At 40.8% G+C, this 26,931-nt stretch overlaps 1 protein-coding gene across 1 annotated transcript; it reads right to left on the bottom strand.

The window, feature by feature from the left end:
- Window positions 1-23,396: 23,396 nt before the first annotated feature.
- Window positions 23,397-25,969, bottom strand: LOC132240671 (cyclin-I-like). Its single transcript, XM_059708165.1, has 2 exons — window positions 25,680-25,969; window positions 23,397-25,522 (listed from the first exon to the last, which is right to left on the bottom strand). The coding sequence occupies exons 1-2, from the start codon at window positions 25,740-25,742 to the stop codon at window positions 24,503-24,505; spliced, it is 1,083 nt and encodes a 360-aa protein (XP_059564148.1). The 5' UTR covers window positions 25,743-25,969; the 3' UTR covers window positions 23,397-24,502.
- Window positions 25,970-26,931: the final 962 nt, after the last annotated feature.

The raw sequence follows: 26,931 nt of genomic DNA on the forward strand, positions 1-26,931 counted from the left end.
GATATCTCATTGTGATTTTGATTTAAATTTTCTTATGATTAATGATGTTGATCACTTTTTCATATATCTATTGGCCACCTGTATTCCTCTTTAGAAAAAAATCTCTATTTAGTCCTCTTACCCATTTTTATTGGATTATTTGCTTTTATGCTATTAAATTGTATTAGTTTATAATATATTTTGGATATTAACCCCTTACCAGAGATATGGTTTACAAATATTTCTTCCCAGTCTGTAGTTTGCCTTTTCAATTTATAGTTTCTTTTGCTACGCAAAAGTTCTTTTAGTTTAATTTAGTCCCATTTGTTTATTTTAGTTCTGTTGTTTTTGATATTTTATATAGATTAATGTCAGGAGTATTTTTCCCATGTTATATTCCAGGAGTTTTATGATTTCAGATTTTCTACTTCAGTCTTTGATCCATGTTGAGTTAATTTTTTGTAGCGGTGTAAGACAGTGATCCAGGTTCATCCTTTTGCATGAGGATTTCCAGTTTTCACAACACCATTCTGGACATATCACACTACCTGATTTCAAACTACATTACAAAGCTACAGCAATCAAAATAGTATGGTAATAAAAACAGGTACACAGACCAGTGGAATAGATAAAGAGCCCAGACATAAACCCATCCATATAAAGTCAACTATTTTTTTAATTCTCACCTAAGAATATTTTGGCATTTATTTTAGAGAGAGTGAAAGGGAAGGGGGGAGGGGAGAGAAACATCAATATGAAAGAGACACATCGCTTGGTTGCCTCCCACATGTGCCTGTGACTGGGGCCCAGGGTCCAGCCTGCAACTGAGGTATGTGCCATGGACCAGAATCGAACCCAGAACCTTTCAGTCCACAGGCCAATGCTCTATCTACTTATCCAAACTGGCCAAGGCCAGTCAACTACTTTTTGATAAGGATACCAAAAACACTCAGTCTTTTCAATAAATGGTGTGGGGAAATCTCATACCACCTTTTTCATGAAGTGTTTCCTAGTCATCCCAGTCCATATTTATTTTTTTAATGCTGATTTATTAATGAGTGATGTAAATAGGCAACATTTACTGAGCACTAATTATTTATCAGGTAGTCAGATACACATATAAATTAAAATTATAGACATTGTCCTTAAGCAACACACACTCTAGTGCAACAATTTTCAATGGGTGTGCTGTCAGAATTGTTAAAACTTGCAATGCCTATTTAGTCAGTGGCACTAATCTCTTTTGCTTTAGACTGTCAAATAAAAAAAATGAAAACAGCCAATACAACAACAGTCACCCAGTGTGAATAAATTAAAATGATACCTATTTTTTTGTCAGATCAGCAAAATAATAATTTTTTGGTGTGATTCAGAATTTTAGTAATTAGTTTATGTGTACAAGGAGATGAAGGCAAGTCAATACACACACACACGCACGCATGTGCGCGCGCATATATATATATATATATATATATATATATATATATATATATATATATATATATGGCTAATATGCAAAGTGTTCCTTTGTGAGTTCAACCAGGATGCTGAGAGTTCAATCGCTTGCTATGATGTGTGCTGATCACCAGGGGGAAGCATGGAATGAAGGAAGACTCTGGCCAGCAGCCGGCAGCCAGGGAAGGAAGGCCCTAGCCGATAGCCAGAAGGAAGGACATGGCTAACAGCCAGAAGGCCCCAATCAGCCCTGATCACCAGCCAGGCCTAGAGACCCTACCCGTGCACAAATTTTGTGCACCAGACCTCTAGTAATATAATAAAGAGAAGGACATGCTCCTGGTAGAGGGAAGCATTGAATGCTTTAGGAACACACAAGGACACCCAACCCAGTTTAGTTAGAAACAAGAAAAACTTAGTGAACTTGTTGAAGGAAATTTTGAGTCCAGTTATAATGGACAAGTAAGAGTTAATCAGGCAAAGGAGCCTGTGAGGTGTCTTCTCGTCAGGGGACACCATTAAAACATATATTAATTGTACTCACATAGTTGTCCAAGTTGTGTTCCTAAAGAATTGCCTTGGCTGCTTGCAGAGAGGGGATTGGGTGAGTCAAGGATGTGAGCAGAGAACCATATGGAGACTATTGCAGTGATTTGTGTGAAAAATGATTGTGGCTTGGACCATGGTTGTAGAAAAAAGATGAAAAGAATAGAAGGGATTTGTGATATATTTTGGAAGAAGAAATGACAGAAATAGGTGATGGGCTATTTGCTGGGAAGTGGAGCAAAAAGAGGAACAAAAAATCATTTCCAGCAGCCAGATGGGCAGTGGAATTTTCACTGAGATAAGGCAGTCTGGGGAACAACAAGTTTAGAGTAAGGAAGGTAATTAATAGTTTGATATTTGAATATATCTTGTATCCCTAATTAAGTAAAAAAAAACTCTTAAGAGTCCTAAATATGACATGTTGATAAAAGATTAATTCACTTAGGGGTAGGGTATCATACAAAGAAAATTAAGTTTATTTAAATTACTAGGGGCCCGGTGCACGAAATTCGTGCACTGGGTGGGGGGGGGAGTGTCCCTCAGCCCAGCCTGCCCCCTCTCACATACTGGGAGCCCTCAGGCGTTGACCCCCATCACCCTCAAATCGCAGGATCGGCCCCTTGCCCAGGCCTGATGCCTCCGCCAGAGGTGTCAGGCTTGGACAGGGGACCCCCATCTCCCCCAATCACTGGCTCTGGCCACCACCCAGGCCTGAGGCCTCTGGCCCAGGAATCATGCCTGGGCAGGGGACCCCCATCTCCCTCTGATCGCTTGCTCCACCCCCCGCCCAAGCCTGACGCCTCTGACCCAGGCTTCAGGCCTGGGCAAGGGGACCATCATATCCCCCCAATCCCCGGCTCCGCCCCCCACCCAGGCCTGATGCCTCGGCCAGAGGAGTTGACCCTCATCACCCTCCGATCACCAATCACCGGATCGGCCCCTTGACCAGGCCTGAGGCCTCTGGCAGAGGTGTCAGGCCTGGGCAGGGGACCCCCAGCTCCCCGCGGTTGCAGGCTCCGCCCCTGCCCAGGCCTAACACCTCTGGCCTAGGCGTCCGGCCCGGGCAGCGGGGACCTGCAGCTGCAGCAGCCACGCGATCGTGGGCTCCGCTTTAGGCCCAGGCAAGGGGCCCCTAGCTCCTGGGACTGCCAGTTTCGACCATGCCCAGCTCCCATCACTGGCTCCACCCCTACTTCCTGCTATCACTGGCCAGGGCAGCAAAGGCGCCTGATTCTCCGATCATGGCTGGGGGGCAGGGCAAAGGCGGCCCCAGAGCCGCCTTTGCCCTGCCCCCCAGCTCTTAGCTCCCCCCTGGGTTTCTGATCACTGTCAGTGGCAGGGGGCTTCTTCCTGTTTCCCCTTTCGCCTCCCTGCATTGTGCCTACATATGCAAATTAACCGCCATCTTGTTGGCAGTTAACTGCCAATCTTAGTTGGCAGTTAACTGCCAATCATAGTTAGCAGTTAATTTGCATATAGCCCTGATTAGCCAATGAAAAGGGTATCATCGTACGCCAATTACCATTTTTCTCTTTTATTAGTGTAGATGTGAAGTAATTTTCATATTATTTATGTAGTTAAGTGCAAAGGACATTTATGGACATAGGTAGTTTGTTAGTACAAGGAAAGTCAGTTGATTGAAGCCGACAAGAGCTTTAACCAGGCTGCATGGTGTTGCCTAAAATATAGCCTTTAACACACATAGTGGAGGCACAGATAGAGAGGGAAATAAGGATGTTCACCTTCTGGCTTTCTGGAAGTGCCACAAACCTCCTTAAAAACATTGAATGGCTTTTATTTGCTCTTCGAAGAAACTGCAAACTCCTCTCACACCTCACTCGGCACTACAAGCATATCGATCCTCCCTCTATTCCTTAAACATGCTCCTCTTCACATCTTTGCATTAGCTATTCTGCCTTGAGGCCTTGAGTGCTGCTCATCCAGCTCTTTGGCCCTTTGGCCCAGTGTCAGACTTTGGGTTTCAACACAAATGTCCACACCTCAGAGCAGGTTTCCTTAACCTCGCTAACCAGAGAGACTATGGCCAGTTGGTTCTGCATATGAGACCTCACATGGTCTAGTCCCCCAAGCACCCTCTGATCTTACCTTGTTCATTTGCTCCAGTCTTGATGGTCTCTTGCTGTTCATCAAGCATACCAGCCAAATTCACTTGCAAATCCCTCTACCTAGAAGACTTTTGAATCATACATATACATGGCAAGCCATAGTGAATTCCTTGGGCTTTTACACAAATAATGTTTTAGGAGAGACCTCTTTGTTAATCCCCTCACATAAAAGAGCATACCTTGTCATATTCCATCTCCGTGTACTGTGCCATTTTTCCTATTACGTAGTAGCTCTTGAAGAATCATGTTTCCCTCTGTGTTTTGGACATTAATTATCTTCCATGATAGAGTTCATTTTCATGACATCAACAACTGAATCTGTTTGTTCAGTGCTGTACATAGTAAGGGCTCAAACATATTTGTTTGACTTGTCCTTCATAATTATAAACATCAACACTAATAAAAGAGAAAAATGGTAATTGGCGTACGAGCTACCCTTTTCATTGGCTAATCAGGGCTATATGCAAATTAACTGCCAACTAAGATTGGCAGTTAAATGCCAACTAAGATTGGCAGTTAACTGCCAACAAGATGGTGGTTAATTTGCATATGTAGGCACAATGCAGGGAGGCGAAAGGGAAAGCAGGAAGAAGCCCCCTGCCACTGACAGTGATCAGAAACCCAGGGGGGAGCTAAGAGCAGGGGGGCAGGGCAAAGGCGGCCCTGGGGCTGCCTTTGCCCTGCCCCCCAGCCATGATTGGAGAATCAGGTGCCTTTTCCGCCCTGGCCAGTGAGAGCAGGAAGTAGGGGTGGAGCCAGCGATGGGAGCTGGGCACGGTCGAAACTGGCAGTCCCAGGAGCTTGGGGTCCCTTGCCTGGACCTAAAGCGAAGCCCACGATCATGGGGCCGCTGCAGCTGTGGGTCCCCGCTGCCTGGGCCGGACGCCTAGGCCAGAGGCGTCAGGCCTGGGCAAGGGGCCGATCCTGGGATTGGAGGGTGATGGGGGTCAACGCCTGAGGGCTCCCAGTATGTGAGAGGGGGCAGGCTGGGCTGAGGGACACTCCCCCCAACACACACACAAACACCCAGTGCACGAATTTCGTGCACCGGGCCCCTAGTTTATAATAATTCACAGTGAGGTGTTTTCTCTATTAGGTGACAATTAATTAACATGTAAAAAATATCCCTTACTAGTAGGATATAATAGCAAAGCCTGAACATAATTAATCAACATTTATTGATTTCTCTTTTTTAGATTTTATAAAATAACATCTAATTTTGTCACAAATCAATGAATTAGATACTTTTCTTTTAAGAATTTAATTTCCAGGATCCTTATTGTGATTAATATTTATTCAAGTCTACATCCTATAATAACTGTAATAATAGTAATTTTGAACACATCACTATTGTAATGGTCATATGTCCATTAATAAGTAATTACTAAAAATGTAAATTATGTTGAAAAACCCCCACTTAAGAAGTTAGAGGTGTATGTGAACCATTTTAAAAAGATTGTCATTAAAATAGAAAGCTGGTTTTAAAACATTTCTTCCCTGTAAGCTAGAAAACGTTACTAACCAGAATATTACTGTTGCCAGAATGCATCATTGTCATGTTTAGTTTGTAATTCTTTGTAGAGAAGACAAATATTATATTCAGTGTTATAGCTCTTTAAAAGAGTGCAAAGTATATTTACTGTTAAGAATCTTAGGAGATTTTTAAAAAATCACAAATCTTCTACCATTCCATTGCAGTCAGGCAGTGCCCTAATCTAAAATTCATACAAAAAATATATTTACAAAGACATTTTAATTCAAAAATGTTATAGTAGCCCGAGATGGTGCGGCTCCATTGGTTGGAGTGTTGACCCGGACACCAAAATGTCACCAGTTCCATTCCCGGTCATGTGGCAGGTTCAATCTCTCTAACATTGATGTTTCTCTCTCCCTCCCTCTCTTTCTCTTCCTCTCTCCCTAAAATCAATTTACAAATATTATAGGACCTCCTCTGCAGTTTCGTGCAGTCTACCCATCTTTCTTTCATCATGGCTTTGATCTACTAACTGAGGATGAACTGGAAAGAATTCTAAGAAATATGGTATCTCAAGATAAACTGAACAATTGCTAAGATTAATGTTGTGCTTTGAAGATTCCAAGTTATATAAATTTTAGCTTTTAGCAGAGAAGACAATAGCAGGGCTCTAAAGCAAATGAGGCAACAGGCAGAACAATGCAAATTAAGGAAACAATATTAGTTAAAGCTCAGTTCAGGAAACTTACACCACTTCAAGTGGTTTAATCAGCAGGAACTTTAATACAAAAGAATCAGTGCTTATAAATGCTTCTGAAGGGCTAACAGAAAAACCAAAGCTAAGAATTCTTGGAAACACACCAAGTACATTATAAAACTTACTAGGGGCCTAGTGTATGAATTCATGCACCTTGCAAGGAACTGTGGGCCATGATGCTGCAGTAGGCACAGGGGTGGGTCTTGGCCCATCCTCTGCGCCCCCATCTGGCCCCTCCTGCCACAGCCCCAGGTTCCCTGTCTGCAGGCAGCCCTGCTCCTACCACCACCACAGCCGATGCTCGCTATGTTCCGCACATGCCCTCTGGTGGTTAGCACATGTCATAGCGACTAGTTGTTCAGTTATTCTGGTTGGTCCACTGTTCGGTCTATTTGCATAATAGCCTTTTATTATATGGGATGAGCCAATGACACAGTCAGAACCATGGAGAATCAGGAAGCCACCATGGGAAATACTGAGTTCAAGACTACACCACTGTAGATGGGATCCAAACAGTAGGGTGTGCTAGTAAATATGTGATGACCAGCTGGGGTTGTTGTCCCTCCCTCCATTCCCACTGAATTAAAGTGTTTGTCAGTTACTGTGGTGTAAAGAATCCCTCCGTGGCCTATTATAAGCACCAAGGTGAAGTCACTAAATAAGAAGTTGCAAAAAGATGAGCAGTAACAAAACCACAATACTGATAAAATAAATGTGAATAAATTCAAGAGCATAGAAAATAGTAAGATGCAGTATTAGGAAGTGATGAATTTTGAGTTTTTATTACCTGATTCTAACATAATGTATTTAAGTTAATGAAATTTAAATTTTAATAACAGTTATGTTTAAAACCAGCTTGCAAAATTCCTAAGAACTTAACTGTGGGCTCTCATAAGCCAATACGATTTGGCTCCAGCACTCCACTGTACACAAGGATCAAGAAGCCTGGGATAATGAGGCTGCCATCACCACACTGCCACGATTGAATGGAAAACATTTACAAAAGTTTACTTCAGTTTGCCAAGTAATGTTTAAATGAAAACATCTGCTTGACACTATTTTCCTGAGATCCCCTTTCACTCTCACAACTAACAAACAGGGAATCATTTCTGAAAGTGTTGTTTTCTAAGTCAATAATGGTTATCAACTTACCACCTCTCCAGTTTCTAAAATGCTCTCATTTGTAAACTAGTATATTGGGAATAGAAGGTGATGAAGGGAAAGGAAAGTATGTGACGGAATTAGCAAGTTTATAGTCAGAATCAGCATTGTGCAAAATATTTAAGTGCACAAATAAAGAATTGAAATTAGGAGATCTGTTTTTAAAACTCTAATGAACCAAAGTATAGCATTCTCCCACACTACTAATAGCTTATATTGGGCACTACAGTGATACCAGTAGCAGAAAAATGCTTCTCATGCCATGGCCTCTATCTTCCAAAAACTATGTGAGTGCTTTTAATGCCCCTAGCAGTGCCTTTCTAGCCTGATCAAGAGACAAATAGTACTGCCGTTATTTAAAAAAAATGTTTCTTATCAATAAACCTTAGATTGGTAGGCTGCAAGGAATAAAGACGAATAAAAGTGTTAACAAGAAACATTTAAGGCATAGCTGCCTATATAATTCCTCCCCTGGATGAAACATGTTAAAATTTCCAAAAGTCTACTAAATATATTACACAAAGCACAATATGAAAGTCTTGGTTATGTTTGTCTGAAACATTGTTAACATTACAAATTGTTGACCAAGCTATCTAAACTAATAAAAGAGAAAAATGGTAATTGGCGTACAACGATACCCTTTTCATTGGCTAATCAAGGCTATATGCAAATTAACTGCCAACTATGATTGGCAGTTAACTGCCAACAAGATGGAGGTTAATTTGCATATGTAGGCACAATGCAGGGAGGCGAAAGGGAAAGCAGGAAGAAGCCCCCTGCCACTGACAGTGATCAGAAACCCAGGGGCGAGCTAAGAGCTGGGGGGCAGGGCAAAGGCGGCCCTGAGGCCGCCTTTGCCCTGCCCCCCAGCCATGATTGGAGAATCAGGCGCCTTTGCCGCCCTGGCCAGTGATAGCAGGAAGTAGGGGTGGAACCAGCGATGGGAGCTGGGCACGGTCGAAGCTGGCAGTCCCGGGAGCTAGGGGTCCCTTGCCTGGGCCTAAAGCGGAGCCCATGATCGCGGGGCCGCTGCAGCTGTGGGTCCCCGCTGCCCGAGCCAGACGCCTCAGCCAGAGGCGTTAGGCCTGGGCAGGGGCGGAGCCTGCAACCACGGGGAGCTGGGGGTCCCCTGCCCAGGCCTGACACCTCTGCCGGAGGCCTCAGGCCTGGTCAAGGGGCCGATCTGGTGATTGGTGATATGAGGGTGATGAGGGTCAACTCCTCTGGCTGAGGCATCAGGCCTGGGTGGGGGGCGGAGCCGGGGATTGGGGGGATATGATGGTCCCCTTGCCCAGGCCTGAAGCCTGGGTCAGAGGCGTCAGGCTTGGGCAGGGTGTGGAGCCAGCGATCAGAGGGAGATGGGGGTCCCCTGCCCAGGCATGATTCCTGGGCCAGAGGCCTCAGGCCTGGGCGGGGGCCAGAGCCAGTGATTGGGGGAGATGGGGGTCCCCTGTCCAAGCCTGACACCTCTGGCAGAGGCGTCAGGCCTGGGCAAGGGGCCGATCCTGCGATTTGAGGGTGATGGGGGTCAACGCCTGAGGGCTCCCAGTATGTGAGAGGGGGCAGGCTGAGCTGAGGGACACTCCCCCGCACACACACCCAGTGCACGAATTTTGTGCACCGGGCCCCTAGTAAAATATAAATAAGAAAACTGTAGAACGCCAATCTCATTTGGGGCTACTACTCTCATTAAAGTATTGGGTGTCCATTTCCTATTATCATCCCTTCAAGAAGTTTTAGTAAAGATACAACTCTTATTTGTGATACCTATAAAATAATTCAGTTTCTAATCTTTCTTTGGCTTAGGCAATAGAAAGACTTTAGAATGACTTAGGCCAGTGGTCGGCAAACTCATTAGTCAACAGAGCCAAATATCAACAGTACAACGATTGAAATTTCTTTTGAGAGCCAAATTTTTTAAACTTAAACTGTATAGGTAGGTACATTGTTATTAACTTAATTAGGGTACTCCTAAGCTGGCCTTTGCTAAAAACATCCTCAGTCTGGTTGAGGTACTTCCCTGAGGTCAACCCCTTCCAATTCTCCCATCCTCAACTCCTGCATGAATCTCACGTGCCTTCCCTGCGCGCTGCATATCCCGCCCCCCACCTGCTCCACAACTCCTATTGCCCAACCAACCGACACCCCCCACTTCTTCTAAAGCCACTTCTTCAAAATAGACTCGCCCAGGCCGAAAACCGACTTCTGCGCATGGGCCACGAAGTTTCAATCGCGCTGTACATGCGCGCCCGCACTTGGTATTTTGTGGAGGAGCCACACTCAAGGGGCCAAAGAGCTGCATGTGGCTCGCGAGCCGTGGTTTGCCGACCACTGACTTAGGCAATAGAAAGATTATCACTGTGTAAAATATTCCTATGAGAGCGTAATTAAAATCACAGATTCTTTGCAAACACAGCATACAATGTTTAAATATCATCAGAAGCTCATTCCAACAAGGCAGGGTTTGATGAGAGAATGTGTCTATTGAAAACAAATTTTCACATATACAAAATAAAACTCTAATTAGCACTATCATGTTAAGCACACATAGACTATAACTCAAGTTTTTACTTTCCCTTGTAATTTGTATTTTTTTTAATTTAAATAGATTGAGTGTCTCCTATTTTTGTTCAGCAAGAAGCCTGGTAGAAAAAGTGGAAACTTTGGGATCAGATAAGAGTAGACTCCAAATTAAGTTCTATTCTTTTAAGTTATTCCTCTCTGAGACTCGTCTTCTTTACATGTAAAATGTAGTCAAAAATACCTTCCTCCTGTGAATTTTGTACCCTCCTTGTAAGAAGGTCTGTGAAAATGTCAGGCCCATAAGTTGTGAAACATGTTCTACCATCTGGACACAAGAGCGTTCCCCAGTTTATAATATAAGAACAGTAGGATGGGTTCAGTGACAGGGATGGGTGTGAGACCAATGATTTGAGGTGGCAATTCCATAGATAGTGAAACATCTGTCTACTCTGAGGATTTTGGTACCTTTTCCAAAAAAAAAGTTATTATCTAAAATCACACTATGTTGAACAAAAATAAGATATAAAACTTGGTAACAACTGAATTTATTGTTTACCTATTCTTTTTTTTGTATCAGTAAATATTTCAAACATTCAAAAATGCCTAGTAAAATATAAAGCACCCTGGCACTTACCACACAATTTAATAAAATATTTAAATTGCAGTGGAATATATTCTTTCAGTAAACTATGTATTAAAATGTCAAATTCTTTTGCTGGTTCAAACTGCTCCTCTAATTTTTTAAAACATAAGCCCTGAGTAATTTAAATCTTCTTGTGTACAAAAAAAGGCACTAATTTGAGTATGTGCATAGGGCAAAAATGGGTAAAATTTTAAAAAGCACTAGTAGGAGAGCTAAAATACAATTGCAAAAATGGAGCATCCAGAAAAACAAAGCATAATTTGAAGCAAAACAGAAGCACAAATTGAAGAGAAGAGAATTCAGTACAAGGAGCATCCCCATTCAGTTTAAAAATGAGAAAAGTACTCAGGAAAATCATGGATTTTGTTATAGACCATAAGAATTAGAAAGAATTTGGGAGATGCAAAAGTATGAGTCATGATTCTCCATTAAAAGCCACATATACTGATCATGTAGCTTTAAACAAAAAGTAAATTCATTGCAAAGTTATTGGGAGCTTAGAGAATCAAAAAAAAAAAAGGCTAAAAGACACAGTTTGGAAAACAGCAAAGAAAAAGGATGGATTTAGAAAATTGGCAAGAATCTTGCTAGGCAGGCAAGGAAAATGTAACCAGAACCCATATGTTTGTTGTAGCCTTTAAGCCATAACTATAACAACAACAAAAATATGAGTTGTAAATTCCTTTTGCTTCTTGTGTCACTCTACAGGCAGGAATGACCTAGAGGCATCTAGTCTGGGTCAAAGGCTACATCTTGGACTCAGGAATTGGGGAGTATAGGGGTAAAAGAAAGGAGAGCTCTGCTCTGTGATATTGTAAGTGATAGAATGAATACTACCTCTACTGGTTTAGATATCAGTAACTCAGTACTTTCTGCTAATTTGGCATACGGTGCTATTTATGTGCATTAAAATACTTGGGTTTTTGTTTTGTTTTGTTTTTTCATTTAAACTGACTTTTCAATCTTTTTGAAAATATGAATCTGAATCATTTAAATTTTGAGTCACTCCAGAGAAATTTACTCAGCATTGGTATTTTGAGTGAAAGGAATACTCATTTGAAAGGCATCCTTTGCCTACGTTGTCCTCAGCAGAGGCAGAAAAATGGTTTTGACAATGTAGTTTCTCTAGAAGGATAATGCTTAATCCAAGTTCAAAGATTTAGTGAACAAGTGGAATAAAAAATTGCAGTACTGTGAATTACACATGTATCTCTGCACTGAAATAGCTACTTTTAGTTTGTCTCTTTAAACTAAAGGAGACAAAGATGAACTGGAAAAGTTTTCGATGAAGTGGAACTATAGTTCACTATCAATAAGAAAATGGATGTTCAGCCCTAGCCGGTTTGGCTTGGCGGATAGAGTGTCGGCCTGCGGACTCAAGGGTCCCAGGTTCGATTCCGGTCAAGGGCATGTACCTTGGTTGCAGGCACATCCCCAGTGGCGAATGTCCAGGAGGCAGCTGATCGATGTTTCTAACTCTCTATCTCTCTCCTTTCCTCTCTGTAAAAATTCAATAAAAATATTTAAAAAAAGGAAATGGTTGTTCAGAAATAAGGTTCTTAAAGTTATCAGACAAGTAAAGAGGTTATTTTCTTGTTGGAGAAAGATTGCAGTTAGCTAACAACTGTCTTGTCACCATTCGCCTGAATAAGAAATCTTGTAGAGCAACTGAAAATCATTGTAGGAAGAATGCCACAGATTCAGCAATGATCTAACACTGATACACTTTGCTATTTAAGATTGTGCGTTTTCATAACTTGGAATATTAAAAAGTTAAAGATTAAAATGTTCTCAACTTTCTTTATATATCTTTTGTTGTTGTTAATTCTCATCCAAGGATATTGTTTTCCATTGATTTTCAGAGAGAATGGAAGGGAAGGAGGGGTGGGGGGAAAGAGAGACAGAGAGAGAGAAAGAGAGAGGAATATCGATGTGAGGGAGACACTTCAATTGGTTGCCTCCCCCTCACACCCTGACTGGGGCTGGGGATCAAACCTGCAACCCAGGTACATGCCCTTGACTGGGAATCGAACCTGCCAACCTTCAGTGCACGGGCTGATGCTCTAACCACTGAGAACGCCAGCCACAACTCTTTATATATCTTCTTGAGCATTAAATAGATTCATTCTGTCTGAGGCTTCTCCTCTGAAGTACAATGAACATCATTGTTTTAGATTCAATTGTTAACTTTTAAAGAATCGGAATATAAATACCTATGGAGACGAGGTATTCAGAAGAAAATATTTGTTCTAATACTACATTTACTATTATAGGAGTAGATATAAAAAATATAGAATGGGAGTGAAAGTGTTTTTATTTCTTCCTGTAAAAATGTATTTAATGCATTTATTTGTAAAACTTCAGGCATAATAAACTTTTGAATTAAAAATAAAGATTGTGCCTTTTTAATATGCTCAAATAATATGATGTCATATATTTTTTTATTTATAGTTTAAACTCTGGTCTGATTTATTTAGAGTACTCTATGCATGCAGTTTTATTACAAAGATATTGGTTAGCATATATAGTTTTTATTAACTTACATTTTGATTGTAAGTTAATAAAACTTTTAAATGTTACTACATTTCTAAAATGTTACTGCAATTTTGTTTTTAGTATGTTTTAAATTTGTAGTTTATTGATTTAAAATTCTGTGCCCTCATAAAAATAATGATTCTTTGCAAATAAATACCCAATACCAGTAATATCATTTTGCTTAGTATTGCTATCAGGAACCACTTTATCATATTTCTCACAATGGAATAATTTGCGCAAATAAAAAAGGGTGTTTGAGAATGAATAGGAGAAAAATCAAATGCAGGAGTAGAGGCGGGGAAACTCGGTACTTTGGGAAATGGTGAGTTATTTAGCACAGTGGTTCTCAACCTTCCTAATGCCGCAACCCTTTAATACAGTTCCTCATGTTGTGGTGACCCCCAACCATAAAATTATTTTTGTTGCTATTTCATAACTGTAATTTTGCTACTGTTATGAATGGTAATGTAAATATCTGATATGCAGGATGTATTTTCATTTTTACAAATTGAACATAATTAAAGCATAGTGATTAATCACAAAAACAATATGGAATTATATATGTTTTCCAATGGTCTTAGGTGACCCCTGTGAAAGGGTCGTTCGATCCCCAGAGGGGGTCGCGATCCACAAGTTGAGAACCGCTGATTTAGCAGGAATTTTGGTTACAAAGATAAACTTATTTTCTTTGTCATAGCTTTATTTAGCCTTGGAAAGTCAAGGTCTCCTTGTAGAACCTGAAGTGCATCATACACATTTTTGAGTGGAATTCAGATGACTCATTGATAAGGAGCCTGGCAATGGAACAGATGCAACTTATGCATACCATGGCTGACGAGATCACATGTTCATCTTTATAGAAGGTAAGTGGACAGATACAACATGGGCCCTCCAACCAAGCATATGTGCAGGGTAATTACATGAGAGAAAACAGATAAGTCAGCAGTAAATAATTATCATCAGAAAATGTACAATTATGCTGAAACCTTTCCAGGAAAGTGAAAGTGATCAGAGGGTTGTGTAATGGGAAAGGGGATATTTCAAATGCAAAGCAAAGCAAGTGATTAAATGCATTCATTCTTCAGCAAGTAGAAGGGAAGGGTTTTAATGATCACTCAAGAATGAATTAGAAAATATTTTAACATGACATCATGCCAAAAAATATTTAACATTTTGTTCTGTTGATTTGCCATAAAAAGGCAAACTAGTAATCCAAAGTAATAAAATCTTAATAACATTAATAACACTCAAAAGATTGCTAGGCACTGAACTAGTAGTTCTAAGTACTACAATATGCCGTCTACTAGCTGCACATAAAGGCCCTTGTCAGTAGATGAAATATTAAACAATCACAATTAATATCAGAACCTTGTGGAGAAAAACTTTTTTCAGGTAAAGATCCTACTCAATTTTACAATTCTTAAAGTGTATATAGCAATCCTTCCTGTGGGCTGTTTAACAGTTCATTACAACATAGTCATTTTCCCTAAGTGGTCATATAAGTTCAGCTAAATAAGACAGAGGGTGTTGTTCAAACTAGACTTTGAGCTGGGAAAGAATTTGTAATCTGACTTCACATAAAATTGCCAATGTCTAAGACCTTATAGCTAAAACCTTGGTTTTAAATGACTAAGAGCCATGATCTTTGATATCATGTCACAGTACTTAGTTTCCTGAGTGAGAAGAAGGAAATGGGTTCAATGATATTAGAAACTACTTAGAGGGTTTCTAAGCAGTAAGGAAAGAGGTAAGAGATAAATTCTACAAGGATTAACAATGTTAGGCCCTAGCCAGTTTGGCTTAGTGGATAGAGCATCAGCCTGCGAACTGAAGGGTCCCAGGTTCATTCCAGTCAAGGGCACATGCCTGGGTTGCAGGCTCAATCCCCAATGGGGGGCTTGCAGGAGGCAGCCAATCAATAATTCTCTCTCATCATTGATGTGTGTCTCTCTCTCTCCCTTTCCCTTCCTCTCTGAAATCAATAAAAATATAGTTAAAAAAACAATGCTAGAAAAACATGAATTATTCCATTTGAAATAGGAAGAAATGATATTTCACTGGCACATTTAGAAACCTGTATCTTTAAAAAAAATGATCTTTGTAACTATGCAATATCTAACTATTATATATGCTACTGACATTTCCTATATAAGCTAAACATTCATTTCAATAATTTTTAAAAAGCAGGAAATGGATGAAACATTACATAAAAGACAGATGATTTAGGATCAAGTCTCCTTTTGCTATTTGCAGTTATGTGATGAAACCTTACCATGGTCAAGCCTCAGTTGCTTCATACACCGAGAAATACTAATACCTCTGTGCCTAAGTATAGAGTAGACTAGGTCTCTTGGGGTTCTTTCACTGATGAAATTCATGATTCTGTAATTTAATATGTTCATGTTCCCACAGAAATAAAGAAAAAAATAAATTATTTTCACCCCTTTACTTGCAACACCAATGAATAAATGCCATCATTTTCATTCTAATGCAACACTAACATTTTGAATATTCACAGTATGTCAAGCATTGTGTTAAACATCAATTAATTTAATCCTCAATATAATACTGAGAGATTGCAATTAATTTCCCCATTTCACAGTTGAGAAGCTGAACATAAAGGAGATTAAGAAATTTGTTGAAGGTTACATATGTTCTGAATAATAAACTGATTGAAACCCAGGTCTCTTGGGGACTAAAGATGCTACCCTTCCTCTTTGTGGCAGTTTCTCATGCTTGTTAGCACTGAAGGAGTTGCATTGCTTCAACAAGGCAATACCCATACTGGCCTCAACTGGTTCTGAGGATTCCATTTTAGCCCTCATCCTCTAGTTGGAAAAATTATAACATGCTACTAGTATATGGCACTTTTAACTCTGCCAAAGCAATGCCATATATATCTTAGTTTATCATCCCGGAAATCTTGTTTACCAGATATAACTGCTATGCCTGTTCCCATTTGGCATACAAAAATAATCCTATATAATAAAAGTATAATATGCAAATATACTGAACAGTAGAATGACTGGTCGCTATGACATGCACTGACCACCAGGGGGCAGACGCTCAATGCAGGAGCTGCCCCCTGGTGGTCAGTGCACTCCCACAGGGGGAGGGCCGCTTAGCCAGAAGCTGGCTCATGGCTGGCAAGCGCAGTGGCAGTGGCAGTGGCAGGAGCCTCTCCTGCCTCCACTGCAGGCAGGCAGTAAGGAGTGAGGGGTCCCAGACTGCGATTGCCCCGGACTGCTAGAGGGATGTCTGACTGCCAGCCTAAGCCGGCAGGTGGACATCCCCTGAGGGATGCATGAATCTCGTGTAGCAAGCCTCTAGTAATAAGATAAAATACTATAGATTAAAAAAAAATAAACTATTTCAAACCAGAACAGCATGGCTCAGTGATTGAGTGTTGACTGGTGAACCAGAAGGTCACGGTTCAATTCCTTGTCAGGGCATATGCCTGGGTTGTAGGCTTGATCCCCAGTGGGGGCATGCAGGAGGCAGCCAATCAATGATTCTCTCTCATCATTGACATTTCTATCTCTCTCTGTCTCTTCCTTCCTCTATGAAATCTATAAAAATATAGTTTAAAAAATATTTCCAGAGTTAGGGAATGATTAGGGTGTGGCAAAAAGAGATCTGCATAAGGAGTTCAGCAGAACTGAATTGTAAGCCTGGTGTTCCCAATTGCCCTGAAGGTCTCTTCCCATCACTTCATGTTTTTGCTTCATGGTTTCCTACAGGCTGTAGCCTTTTCTGACTCCTCGGTGCCCAGCAGCAAAGCAGCAGCAAGCCTTGAAGCAGTAGTATGTGAGGCATAGACTCACTAAAATGCATTTGTCAGAGAGACATTCTAGCCAGTCAGAGATCACTTTAAGTTATCTTAAAGAAAACTAAGTAGAGTTGAATATCAAATGAAAGAAAAGCATTTGGAAAACATTTTTATATATTGTTTCTATCATTTGATACCTGTTTCTAAGCAAGGATCTAAGACATTTTGTCAAGTTGAGGATTAATAGAACCTGAGATAAAAACAAAAAATAATATTGGGCAAGAGATGTTGTGTTCAGGAAGACGGTGGCTGGGCAATGATGACCGACTGGGTCTCAGTGAGGATGATGCTCTGACTGCTGAGAGCACAGGTAGCACATGTGTCCTGTGGTTACCTATGCACAGATTGCATAGTCTGGAGAGAGGAAATGCTCCATAGGTAACTGGCTCAGCATTTGGTCTTCTTCTCGCCTCTTGCTCTAAATAATTCACCTAACCCATAATTATTTCTAGCTTCCTAAAAGAGGTTAAAATGTGTCAGGATGGCCAACAAGATTGCTTACTATTATGTATAGGAATATGAAAATCCAAAAAAAGTCTAATGAATTATCATCACTAACAAATCTAAGAGTTAATGATAATGGCAATTAGCATGTACTGATAGCTACTATTTGCCAGGGACTATGCCTAATGTTTTATGCGATTACCTCATGAAAACGGTATTTTGTACAAGAGGAAAGTGAATTATAGAGACATTAAATTTTCGCCTACAGTCATACAGATGGTGATTAGAAGAGCCAGGATATGAACTTGAAAGTTGGACTCTAGAGTGGGAACTCGTAACTATTTCACTAAATAGCAGTTTCTTCTCACGGAGCATGTGTTAGGCACTATGCCAGGTGCATTATTGTATTTCATCTTTATATTTATTATCATTCACATTTTCCAGTTGAGGAAACAGAGGCTTAGATAAATGAAGCAAATTATTAATTTAGCATCCAGCTGGTGAGTGGTGGAGCCCAGCACAAATCTATTATTGTTTTGTTTTCATTTGTGGATTCCAGTATCCTTGCAAGTATGTGTGCTCCCTTCCATATCGCCTCTACAGAGCGCAGCACCACATGTAACAAGAGAGAAAACATCTGACCTTGTCCCTTCTTTGTTCAAATGAGGAAACTGAGGCTTAAAAGGAGTGGCTACTTACTCAAGATTATGCAACTATTTACTACAAAGCAGTGACAAATATGTCCTGACAATTTATCTAGATATTATTATTCAAGTAGGCTATCTTTCCTCTCTTAAAGCATGTTCTATGACCTTTTCTCATTAGGTAATGTCTACTGTGACACACGTTGAATTTAGAATTATATAGGGTTAGGCATGGTTACCTTTTGTGTCTAAAGAGAAAATTTCTCTCTCAGTAGCCATTTCTTACTTGTGTTATTTTTTAATCACCTGGAAAAAATTAATACATGATAGAAAAGGCACAGTTCATTTTATTCTTAGTCCTGAGTTCAGCTTCTCCATCTAATGTTAAAACATTGACTCTCTCAACTTACTTCATTCATCCTCTAATCAAGCTGCTAGATTCCCTGAAAATATTTGGACATATTTACTTACACTTAAGCGTATATCAAAGATGTAATGCCATATTAAGGTTTGTTCCATATGATAATTTCTAACAGGAACGTTCACTAAGCATCTTTGTGAGCATCTTGAAAGCACTGAAAGGTAAAAACATACCCCTCAAGTACACTTTTATAGAGCGGTTTAGTTTGCAAAGCCACAGGACAAAATTTTAACATTCAGGGGTCCCAGACCCAAAGAGGGCTATGGAGATGGTTAATAGCACAGTGTTCCTAAGACAGGATAGAAGGGCAGCCCAAAATGTATGTTGCTTAATTTATGGAATAAAAATAAGTCAAGGATGGGAAACAATGGAGGCTGAGAACAGCTACCCAAATAATAATACTTCCCCCAGTTTCTTTATGTGAGTTATTTCATTGAAAAGGGGGCCAGCTATTCAAGAAAGAAGTGTGATGCAATCACACCCAGTGATGTTTACCACATACCTTTGCAGAAAGGATATTTGGTGAGGATGGTTAGACACAGGGAATCAGAAACCAAATGGAGTCCTGGCTCAGATCCAGCTCATAGTGGGTCAACAGAGCTCACAATTCCACCTGCTGCTAATTATACCACTCACGGAAAAATAATTTTAATTGATATATATGTAGTTGGCAAAATCCTCACATTGGCTCCTTGACATATAGTGTAAGATCTATCATGCTGATAAAGGCCAAGCGGAAGCTCTGAAAATTCCCCTGCTCTGGCAAGATAGTAAATTACAAGCTATACTACATTCTCTTGGGAATGACAGTACCTGATGTCATCCTAAAGTAACTAAAGGATACAGGAGTGGAGGTCCTTATCATATTGCCATACAATCTACCAGTTTGGCCCTTACCAAAACTGGATCACAGTGGATTTCTACAAACTTTACCGAGTAATCCCAATGAGGTTGCTATATTGAATGTGTCCATTTATTGCAGAAAATTAATGTAGCTTTGAGCAAATATTACTGAGCATTTGATTTGGTGAATGCATTATTTTATATGAAACTCTGCACTAGGAGGTAGAGAATATGAACTTTCTATGTCCATGGGTTCCCATAACCAGCAACTTTTTTGGGTTTTGGTCATTAGGAATCCCTATGGGAGGGATTCCATGCCTGCCTGGAAAGCCACTTTGAGCTAGTTGTGTTACTTGAGTGAAGGTTACTGATCTAGGCAACTCTGTGTCTCTGGGTTTCAATATCCGCTGCATTGCCATATTCCTTTAGGACTAAGGATATCAATAGCCTGACTACCACTAAGCTCCAGGTTTTGGTGTTATTTCCACACCTTTGTAACTAGTTCTTTAATGAACAAAACTTCCATGATTTTCTTATTGTGAATGTGTCTCCTGTTTTCTTTGAAACTTCGACTGTTTGATATGAGACCATCAAATTACTCTGAGATACTGAGAGGGGAAGAACAGATAAATTGAGAATTAGGAAGATAAAAATTATACTTAATGGTTCTTAAATTAATTTTTTCTCAATGTCTCCTGGACATATTTTAAGAATTTTATCAATATCTAGTGAATGGCCTTATTCGTCATTGTATTAAGATAGAGATTCTCAATGTGTGGCCTCTGTACAAGTCACATTGACAACACTAGGGAACTTGTTAGAAATGTAATTTCTCAGGCTGAATCTCAGACCTTACTAAATCAGAGACTCTGGGAGTAGGGGCCAGCATTCTATATTTTAACAAGCCCTCAAGGTGATTCTGATATATGCTATAGCTTAAGAACCATAGTAAGGTGAATCATGATCCTGCCTTCCTAATATATTACACAGAGAAATACTAACTTAGGTATAGCCAAACACATTGGAAACTCTTTTTAGGTAAAACCAAAAATATGAAATGAATACATAAAGAGATAATGAAATGATTAAATTATTGCACCTATTGCCAAGCTTCAGCAATTATTTTTAATATTAATAAGTACATAGAATATTTAGCTCCCCTATGACAAGCTTTTCATAATTTTCGGCTCTAAAAACCTCTTCAGCTATAAAGAGGCATCTAGGTAACAAATAACAAATATAATTATTTATAGGTCAGACATTTTTTCTAAGTGTTTTCTGCAGAATAATATTGTCATGAACTATTTAACAGGAAGTATTGGGAAATTGGAGATGGTAGCAGACCTCAAGTCAAATAAATAAAGAAAACTTTTAGTTCAACATTGATTTACAATATGAGCTATCCTAACTTATTCATATGCATATAGTGTATTTTATCTGCCAGTGTACCATAAATATAAAATGAATTTTTGGAGAACACTTAGGCCAGGAAATGGTATAATTAGTAAAATAGGGCTATCTACCAGGAAATCAAAGGCAGATATGAACAAAAATGAGAGAATTCAAGGTAAATGGACCATCCTGGTAAGGGTCTCTGATTCTCAGGATGGGATATTAGAATTATTTCCTAGCATGGCAAAAATTTGCCACAAGGTTTACGACAGCAGACAGAATGACAGGATCACCATGAAGGAGGGAGAAGGTAGCTTTGTCGTGTTATGACAGATCTGTAGAGTGGCCGAGGTAAAGAATAAACATAGTAAAGCTGTAACCTGAAGGAGAGAATTCCATGTACTAAAGGCAATTCTTCACTTTAAATAAAGTAGTAAGGAGAGATATTTATTAATCCATTATTTTATGTGGTTTCAATGAGGAGCTTATCATAGTTGATCATCAATGGAATGTTGGTGAAAATCCAAGGTATCTCTGCCTTGGAAAGAACACTAATAATTCACATTTTAGGCCTATTATTGTTGTTATCATGGTTTAGTGTTCTGAGCAGAATGCACACATAAGTCACAAGACCTACAGAATCAAATCAGAAGTAATATTAATATATCTAAGATTATGGCCCTCCCATATGGGAATATTATGGGAATAGTTCAGAAGGAAGTTGAAGTTAAAAAAAATAAAAAAGACTTGAATCTATTCTATAAGTAAAGCAATCTAGGATGGTTTGTGACTCAAGCAGGACTTGTGAAGTATCTATTAGCTTACATAAATCTAAGGCAGCGGTTCTCAACCTGTGGGTTGCGACCCCCTTTCACAGGGGTCGCCTAAGACCATCCTGCATATCAGATATTTACATTATGATTCATAACAGTAGCAGCATTACAGTTATTAAGTAGCAACAAAAATAATTTTATGGTTGGGTCACAACATGAGGAACTATATTTAAAGGGCCAGAAGGTTGAGAACCACTTTGCATTTGGAATTGGAACATAGGAATTATAAGTGAGGTTTCTATGTGTTTCTTTTTGTCCTGAGAAAAACCATCCAGACATCAGGTCTCCTGTATAATCTCTGGTTGATGTGCAACTTCTGCTAAATTTGGCACATAACCCCAAATTCTTTCGGAAAATAATCCAACTTTGCTTGGAGAGGTACTAAAGTCCCCATGATGGTCAACTCTGTTTCCTTAGTGGGCAAATCCATTTCATTTTGAGTGAATTTTTAAAATATAAAAGTAAGGAGAACCAAGATGGCGGCGATATAGGCAGACGCGTCCCAGGTCGTGTCCCGGAGCAAATGGAGAGAGCAGCTGAAGCTAGTAACACTCACACCGAATTGGCGAAATTGCTCAGCTGGTGAGAGGGTTTGCAGCCGGGAAGAGCAGAACTCCCCTGGAAAGGTAAAAAAAAACCAGGGATTTGGGCAGGAAAGTTTGCCAGACCTCTGAGCCCAGAGAGTCGGAGGGAGACCACGTGGCAGACAGCCGCGTCCCTTGGGACAGGCACAGCCCCTGACGGGGGAAAGGAGAACCGCGGGATTCCTGGCGCCGCCAGGGAAATTGAGAGCTGGGTTCTGTGACCGCGGAGGACTGAGCCTAAAGGGGGCAGCCTGAAGAGCTGACCTGACCATGCAGTCCCGGTAAGAGAAGAAGCTTACAGAAACCAAGCCTTCCCCGTTTCCGCGGCCGGCGTTTGTTTGTCTGTTTTCACTGAATCCTGTTCATGGGACATTTCGGATACAGACACTCACCTGTGCTGAAGAGAGGGAGAGTGTGCTGAGGAGTAGAATCTGGGGAGAGACTGGGGAGAGAGGGGGAGCCCGGAGAGGTGGCAGCGAATTGAGTGCTGAGACACCCCTGAGCCCAGGACTGGGGCAGCCACCTGCTCCTGAGAGTGAGTCTCCTCCCCCCAGCCCCCAGGCAAGGAGCACAGCCACACCCAGATTCCACCCTGTACGAGATCAAGGATTAAGATAACCTGATCAGTCCCTGGGAGTTAACAGGGTCTGGCCTATAGGGGGATTTTCAATCCCAGCAACAACATAGCACCAGTAACTAACTATTAAGCAGTCAGCTCTGGGCAGTGAACTTCCACTGGACAGAGAGGCCCTATAGCCTCAGAGGCCAACCCCAGAACACTGCCACCCAGAGGCTGACCCACAAACTGACTCTTTGCTAAACACAAAATAAGGCAGTCTGGGAAATAAATGCGGCATGCTTTAAAATAAGGACTGTGGTTTACAACACAGAGGAACAGTATATCGCAGGGAAACTCAACACTCTCCTGAATACCTGGAAGGTCTAAGGCGAGCCACACTGAAGAATAGAAGAAACGAAGGACCTCCACTACTGCAATTTTTTTTTTCTTTTTTCACTTTTTAACTAAGAAACCAATTTTTTTTCATTCTTTTTTTTTCTGTTCTTTTTTTTTCTTTTTTTGTTTTTTCTTTCTTTTCTTCTTTTTCCATCACCTGATTTTACCCTTTTAATTACTACCTACTTTTTTTTTTTTTTTTTTTTTTTTTTTTTTTTTTTTTTTTAAGGACAACGTTTTATTGCTACCAGAGGCTTTTATCATCATCAGTACATGGCTGGTTCTGGCTGCAATACCTTCTTCAGACTGCACAGGGAGCTCAGATTACAGGAGTCACTAAGAGAAATATAGGTAGGCTTGGGAGGCAGAGAATAACTTTTATCCAGAAAATCCTAATAGCTTAACATAAAACTAGGGAACTAAATTCAGTTATTACATGTCACAGACCCAATCATAGAGCTGCCCCAACATCACGACAGTCTCTCCTACTGATTATAGAGTGAAAAGGAGCTGATAAATTACAAAAAAATAAAATCTAAATTTTAGTTGTTACGTTTCTTTGATAAGTACCTCAACATATTTATCACAAATTTCTTATCCAAATGTCAAAAATGCTTTTGCAAATCTAAAAGTATCCTAATTATATGACACTTTTAAGTTTCAGTTTAAGATCATCAAAAATAAAAATAATTTTTTTTTCCAAATCCTAGAAACTGAAATGAGACAAACACAAAAATCAATGTGGCAATGTGAGTCCTTTTTCTATTATCATCTCTGATTCATTTGGGGCAATTTTGAAGTACCTTTTCAGATTAATTTGAATTTGAATCATGGATTAAATATGGCTGTCAATCTGAAATAATCTGTTCACTGAATTGCTAAAAAAATAATTTTGAGGGTTTCCTAATCAGTGGAAGTCAGGCTATATAGATCAACATGCATAAAATTCATTAAGTATTCAATAACAAAGCAAGCAAAAGCAAGAGAAAAATTAAGTCAGGACATGGGACAGGGTTTGCTAGCTATGAATTTTGGGACTTAAAAAAACACAACACTGAATGTGAATTTTTAACATGGGGAGCCTACATTACATTTTAGCAGAGTAAATGGCAGAACTGACAAATACTACAAAGAAATTTTTTACTTAAAATTGTTGGATCTTTTGAATTTTATACTTTTATTTGGTCTTTAAGTGCTTAAATAATGTTGAATTATAATTAGCCACACTAATAAATGGTTTTGTTTCTTTTCTGGCTCACTTCAAATCAGCCTGACTCAGTATATACCTTCCCTGGTCTTCCATGTTCCTGCTCCCAGAGTAGTAGACCTCAGCTTGCACTTAAAGGTAACACCTGAAGCTACATGACAGACACAGGCTGCAGAGGAGGACAAGGGGAAGCATGTCCCTCCTGCCTTGACAAATCAGTGCCACACACAGACCCCACATTTTCTGAAGCATTATCTTCATTATAGAGCCGTTTGATTCCATCATAGAAGTCATCCACTTCCATTTCCTCTACTTTGCGTTTGGCAGAGGCATGCTTGCACCCACTGGCAGCTGGGAGATGATGATAGAAGGCTGCTGTACCTCTGACTGGCACTTCTGGTTTGCTGTTGTCCTTGGAGAAATCTGGGCCTGGGACAGAGGAGGGATGTAATCTGTACGCTCCTTTGTCACAGTTCACCAGGGTGTGCTTGAGGGGACGGTAGACATAAACGGAATTTAGAGGCAAGGAAGACTGCAGAGTAGAAAGGTGATGTGCCACAAGCTCCCGACAGTGGATCAACTGGGAGCTATCCATCTGTGCTTTTTGAAGCAGTTCAATTGTAAGAGGAAGCCAATCAGGAATGAGTTTCTCCATTTCCAAACTAACCATGGCCAGAGCAAGCATGGATCCTTTGAATTGTAGAAATTGGTTGCAGGCCATACAGTGAAGTAGTTGCTTGGTTAGGATTGCCAAATGTTGAGATGGGCTCAGTTTAGGCAAACTGAAAAGTAACTGAGGCCTAGTTGATACTGCAATGGCATGGAAAATGTGAAGAAAATCCAATGGTGTGGCTGTGTGAAGGTCCCAATTCAACTTATCCAAAATAATTCTCTCCATCCTCAGAATTTCAGATGAAGAACATCCGCAGAAACTGTCTCTTGCCAACACCTTCAGTACTGGAATTCTCTCATCTTCCTCAACAGTCTTGGCAGCTAGGAAAAAACAGCTGATTGCAATACAATTCAAATATTTTGGATGGGCCTTTACAGTAGCTAAAAACCTGTCCAAAAGACTGCTAGCCAGAGCAAATGTTTCTGGGTAAAGGTTGAATTGATACTTGAGTTTGGCCAGCCACTGAATCACTTCATCTCTCTGGGATGGAGAAACATTCTGGTTTGTAGGCATTTTCGGCACATTTACCTTCCACATCTGAGCTTCCCTAGAGATTGCCTTTTCCAAAAGGAAAGACAATCTCTGGTTTTCCAAAGGCCCTGGAAACTTCATGATATCCTTTGGTTCTGCCTGGTTCCCAGCTTGATGTAGCTACCTTCTCCTCCTCTTCCTCCTCCCGGGCAGAGCTCTTCGCCTCGCAGTGGTGACGCGGGGTCATCCGGGGTCCCGCTACCACCTCATCTTCCTCAGCGCGCGGCGGCGGGGCGCGCGGGACCAGGACCGGGCCGACGGAGGAGGGAGAAGAGGGGGAACCGGGCCGGGGGCCGGGGGCACTGGGATTCGAGCAGGACGCACGGCTGCAGCCGGTGGGTCGGTCAGCGAATCAGTTCCATGACGACCCTGGACCTGAGGCCGCCAGCGCCAGTCTCGCTCCTCCGAGGGCCACCGCTAGTGCCCGGGTGGGGAGGGGGCTCCCTCTCTCCATAGGGCGGCGGGGGCCGGGGAGAGGCGGGGAGGGAGACCGGCTCTGCCCCTGCCCGGGGGAAGCGCCTCCAAGGGGAAATGGTGAAAGGGAGGAAGGGGAAAAAAGGAGAAAAAAAAAGGGGAAGGGGGGGAAAATAAGAAAAAGCGAGACCGAGGCGCTGCCGCGTCCGCTCGCGGGGAAGGCTAGGGAGGGAGCACTACCTTCTTATTTTTAACCAATATTATTACTGCTACCATTTTACCATTTTTTAAAGTGCCATTTTATTTTTTCTTTATTTTATTTTGGGATTAGTGTTTACCATTCTATTTTCATCGTTATATTATTGGTTGTTTCTAGTTTGCATTCATATCCAGGGAGCTGTTGCTGGAATTTGTTGGGATTAATGGCTGTTCTATAGGAGTATTCTCCTCATATAAAAAGTCTCTTCCCTCTTCCACTTCATTCTCTCTTTTTGCTCTTTTTTTTTCTTTTCTTTTCTTGCTTCTATTTTCCCCCCTCCTTTTTCCCAATTTCATTTTTGCACTCCCTTTTTTTGGTCCCTACTTTTCTTTTCCTTTTTCTCTTTTATCTTTTTCTCTTCCTTCTTCCTTATCCCCTAATTCTCTTAATTCAGGTGGTCACCTTTAATTGGGGTTATTAATATCGTGAATATATTTGTGTATAGTGCCTGGTACGTGGTGCCTTGTTGTGTTGTATTTTGTGCCTTTAAATCAACGCAGCAGATCCAAGCAACAGCAACCTCCTGAGCACCTCATCCTCTGCTGAGGAACAGCAGCTGTACGTGAAACCTCGCCCCACCAGCTGGAAGAGCCACCACAGCTGTGAACAGCACCCACCAGAGGAGCTGCTGACAACTGAAGAGCAGCTGCTACCGCAACCGCCCGAAGAGCAACCACAGACCAAGGAGTCACTGCCACCAAGG

This window comes from Myotis daubentonii, chromosome 9 (genome assembly GCF_963259705.1).
Source record: "Myotis daubentonii chromosome 9, mMyoDau2.1, whole genome shotgun sequence".
NCBI classification, from domain to species: domain Eukaryota; kingdom Metazoa; phylum Chordata; class Mammalia; order Chiroptera; family Vespertilionidae; genus Myotis; species Myotis daubentonii.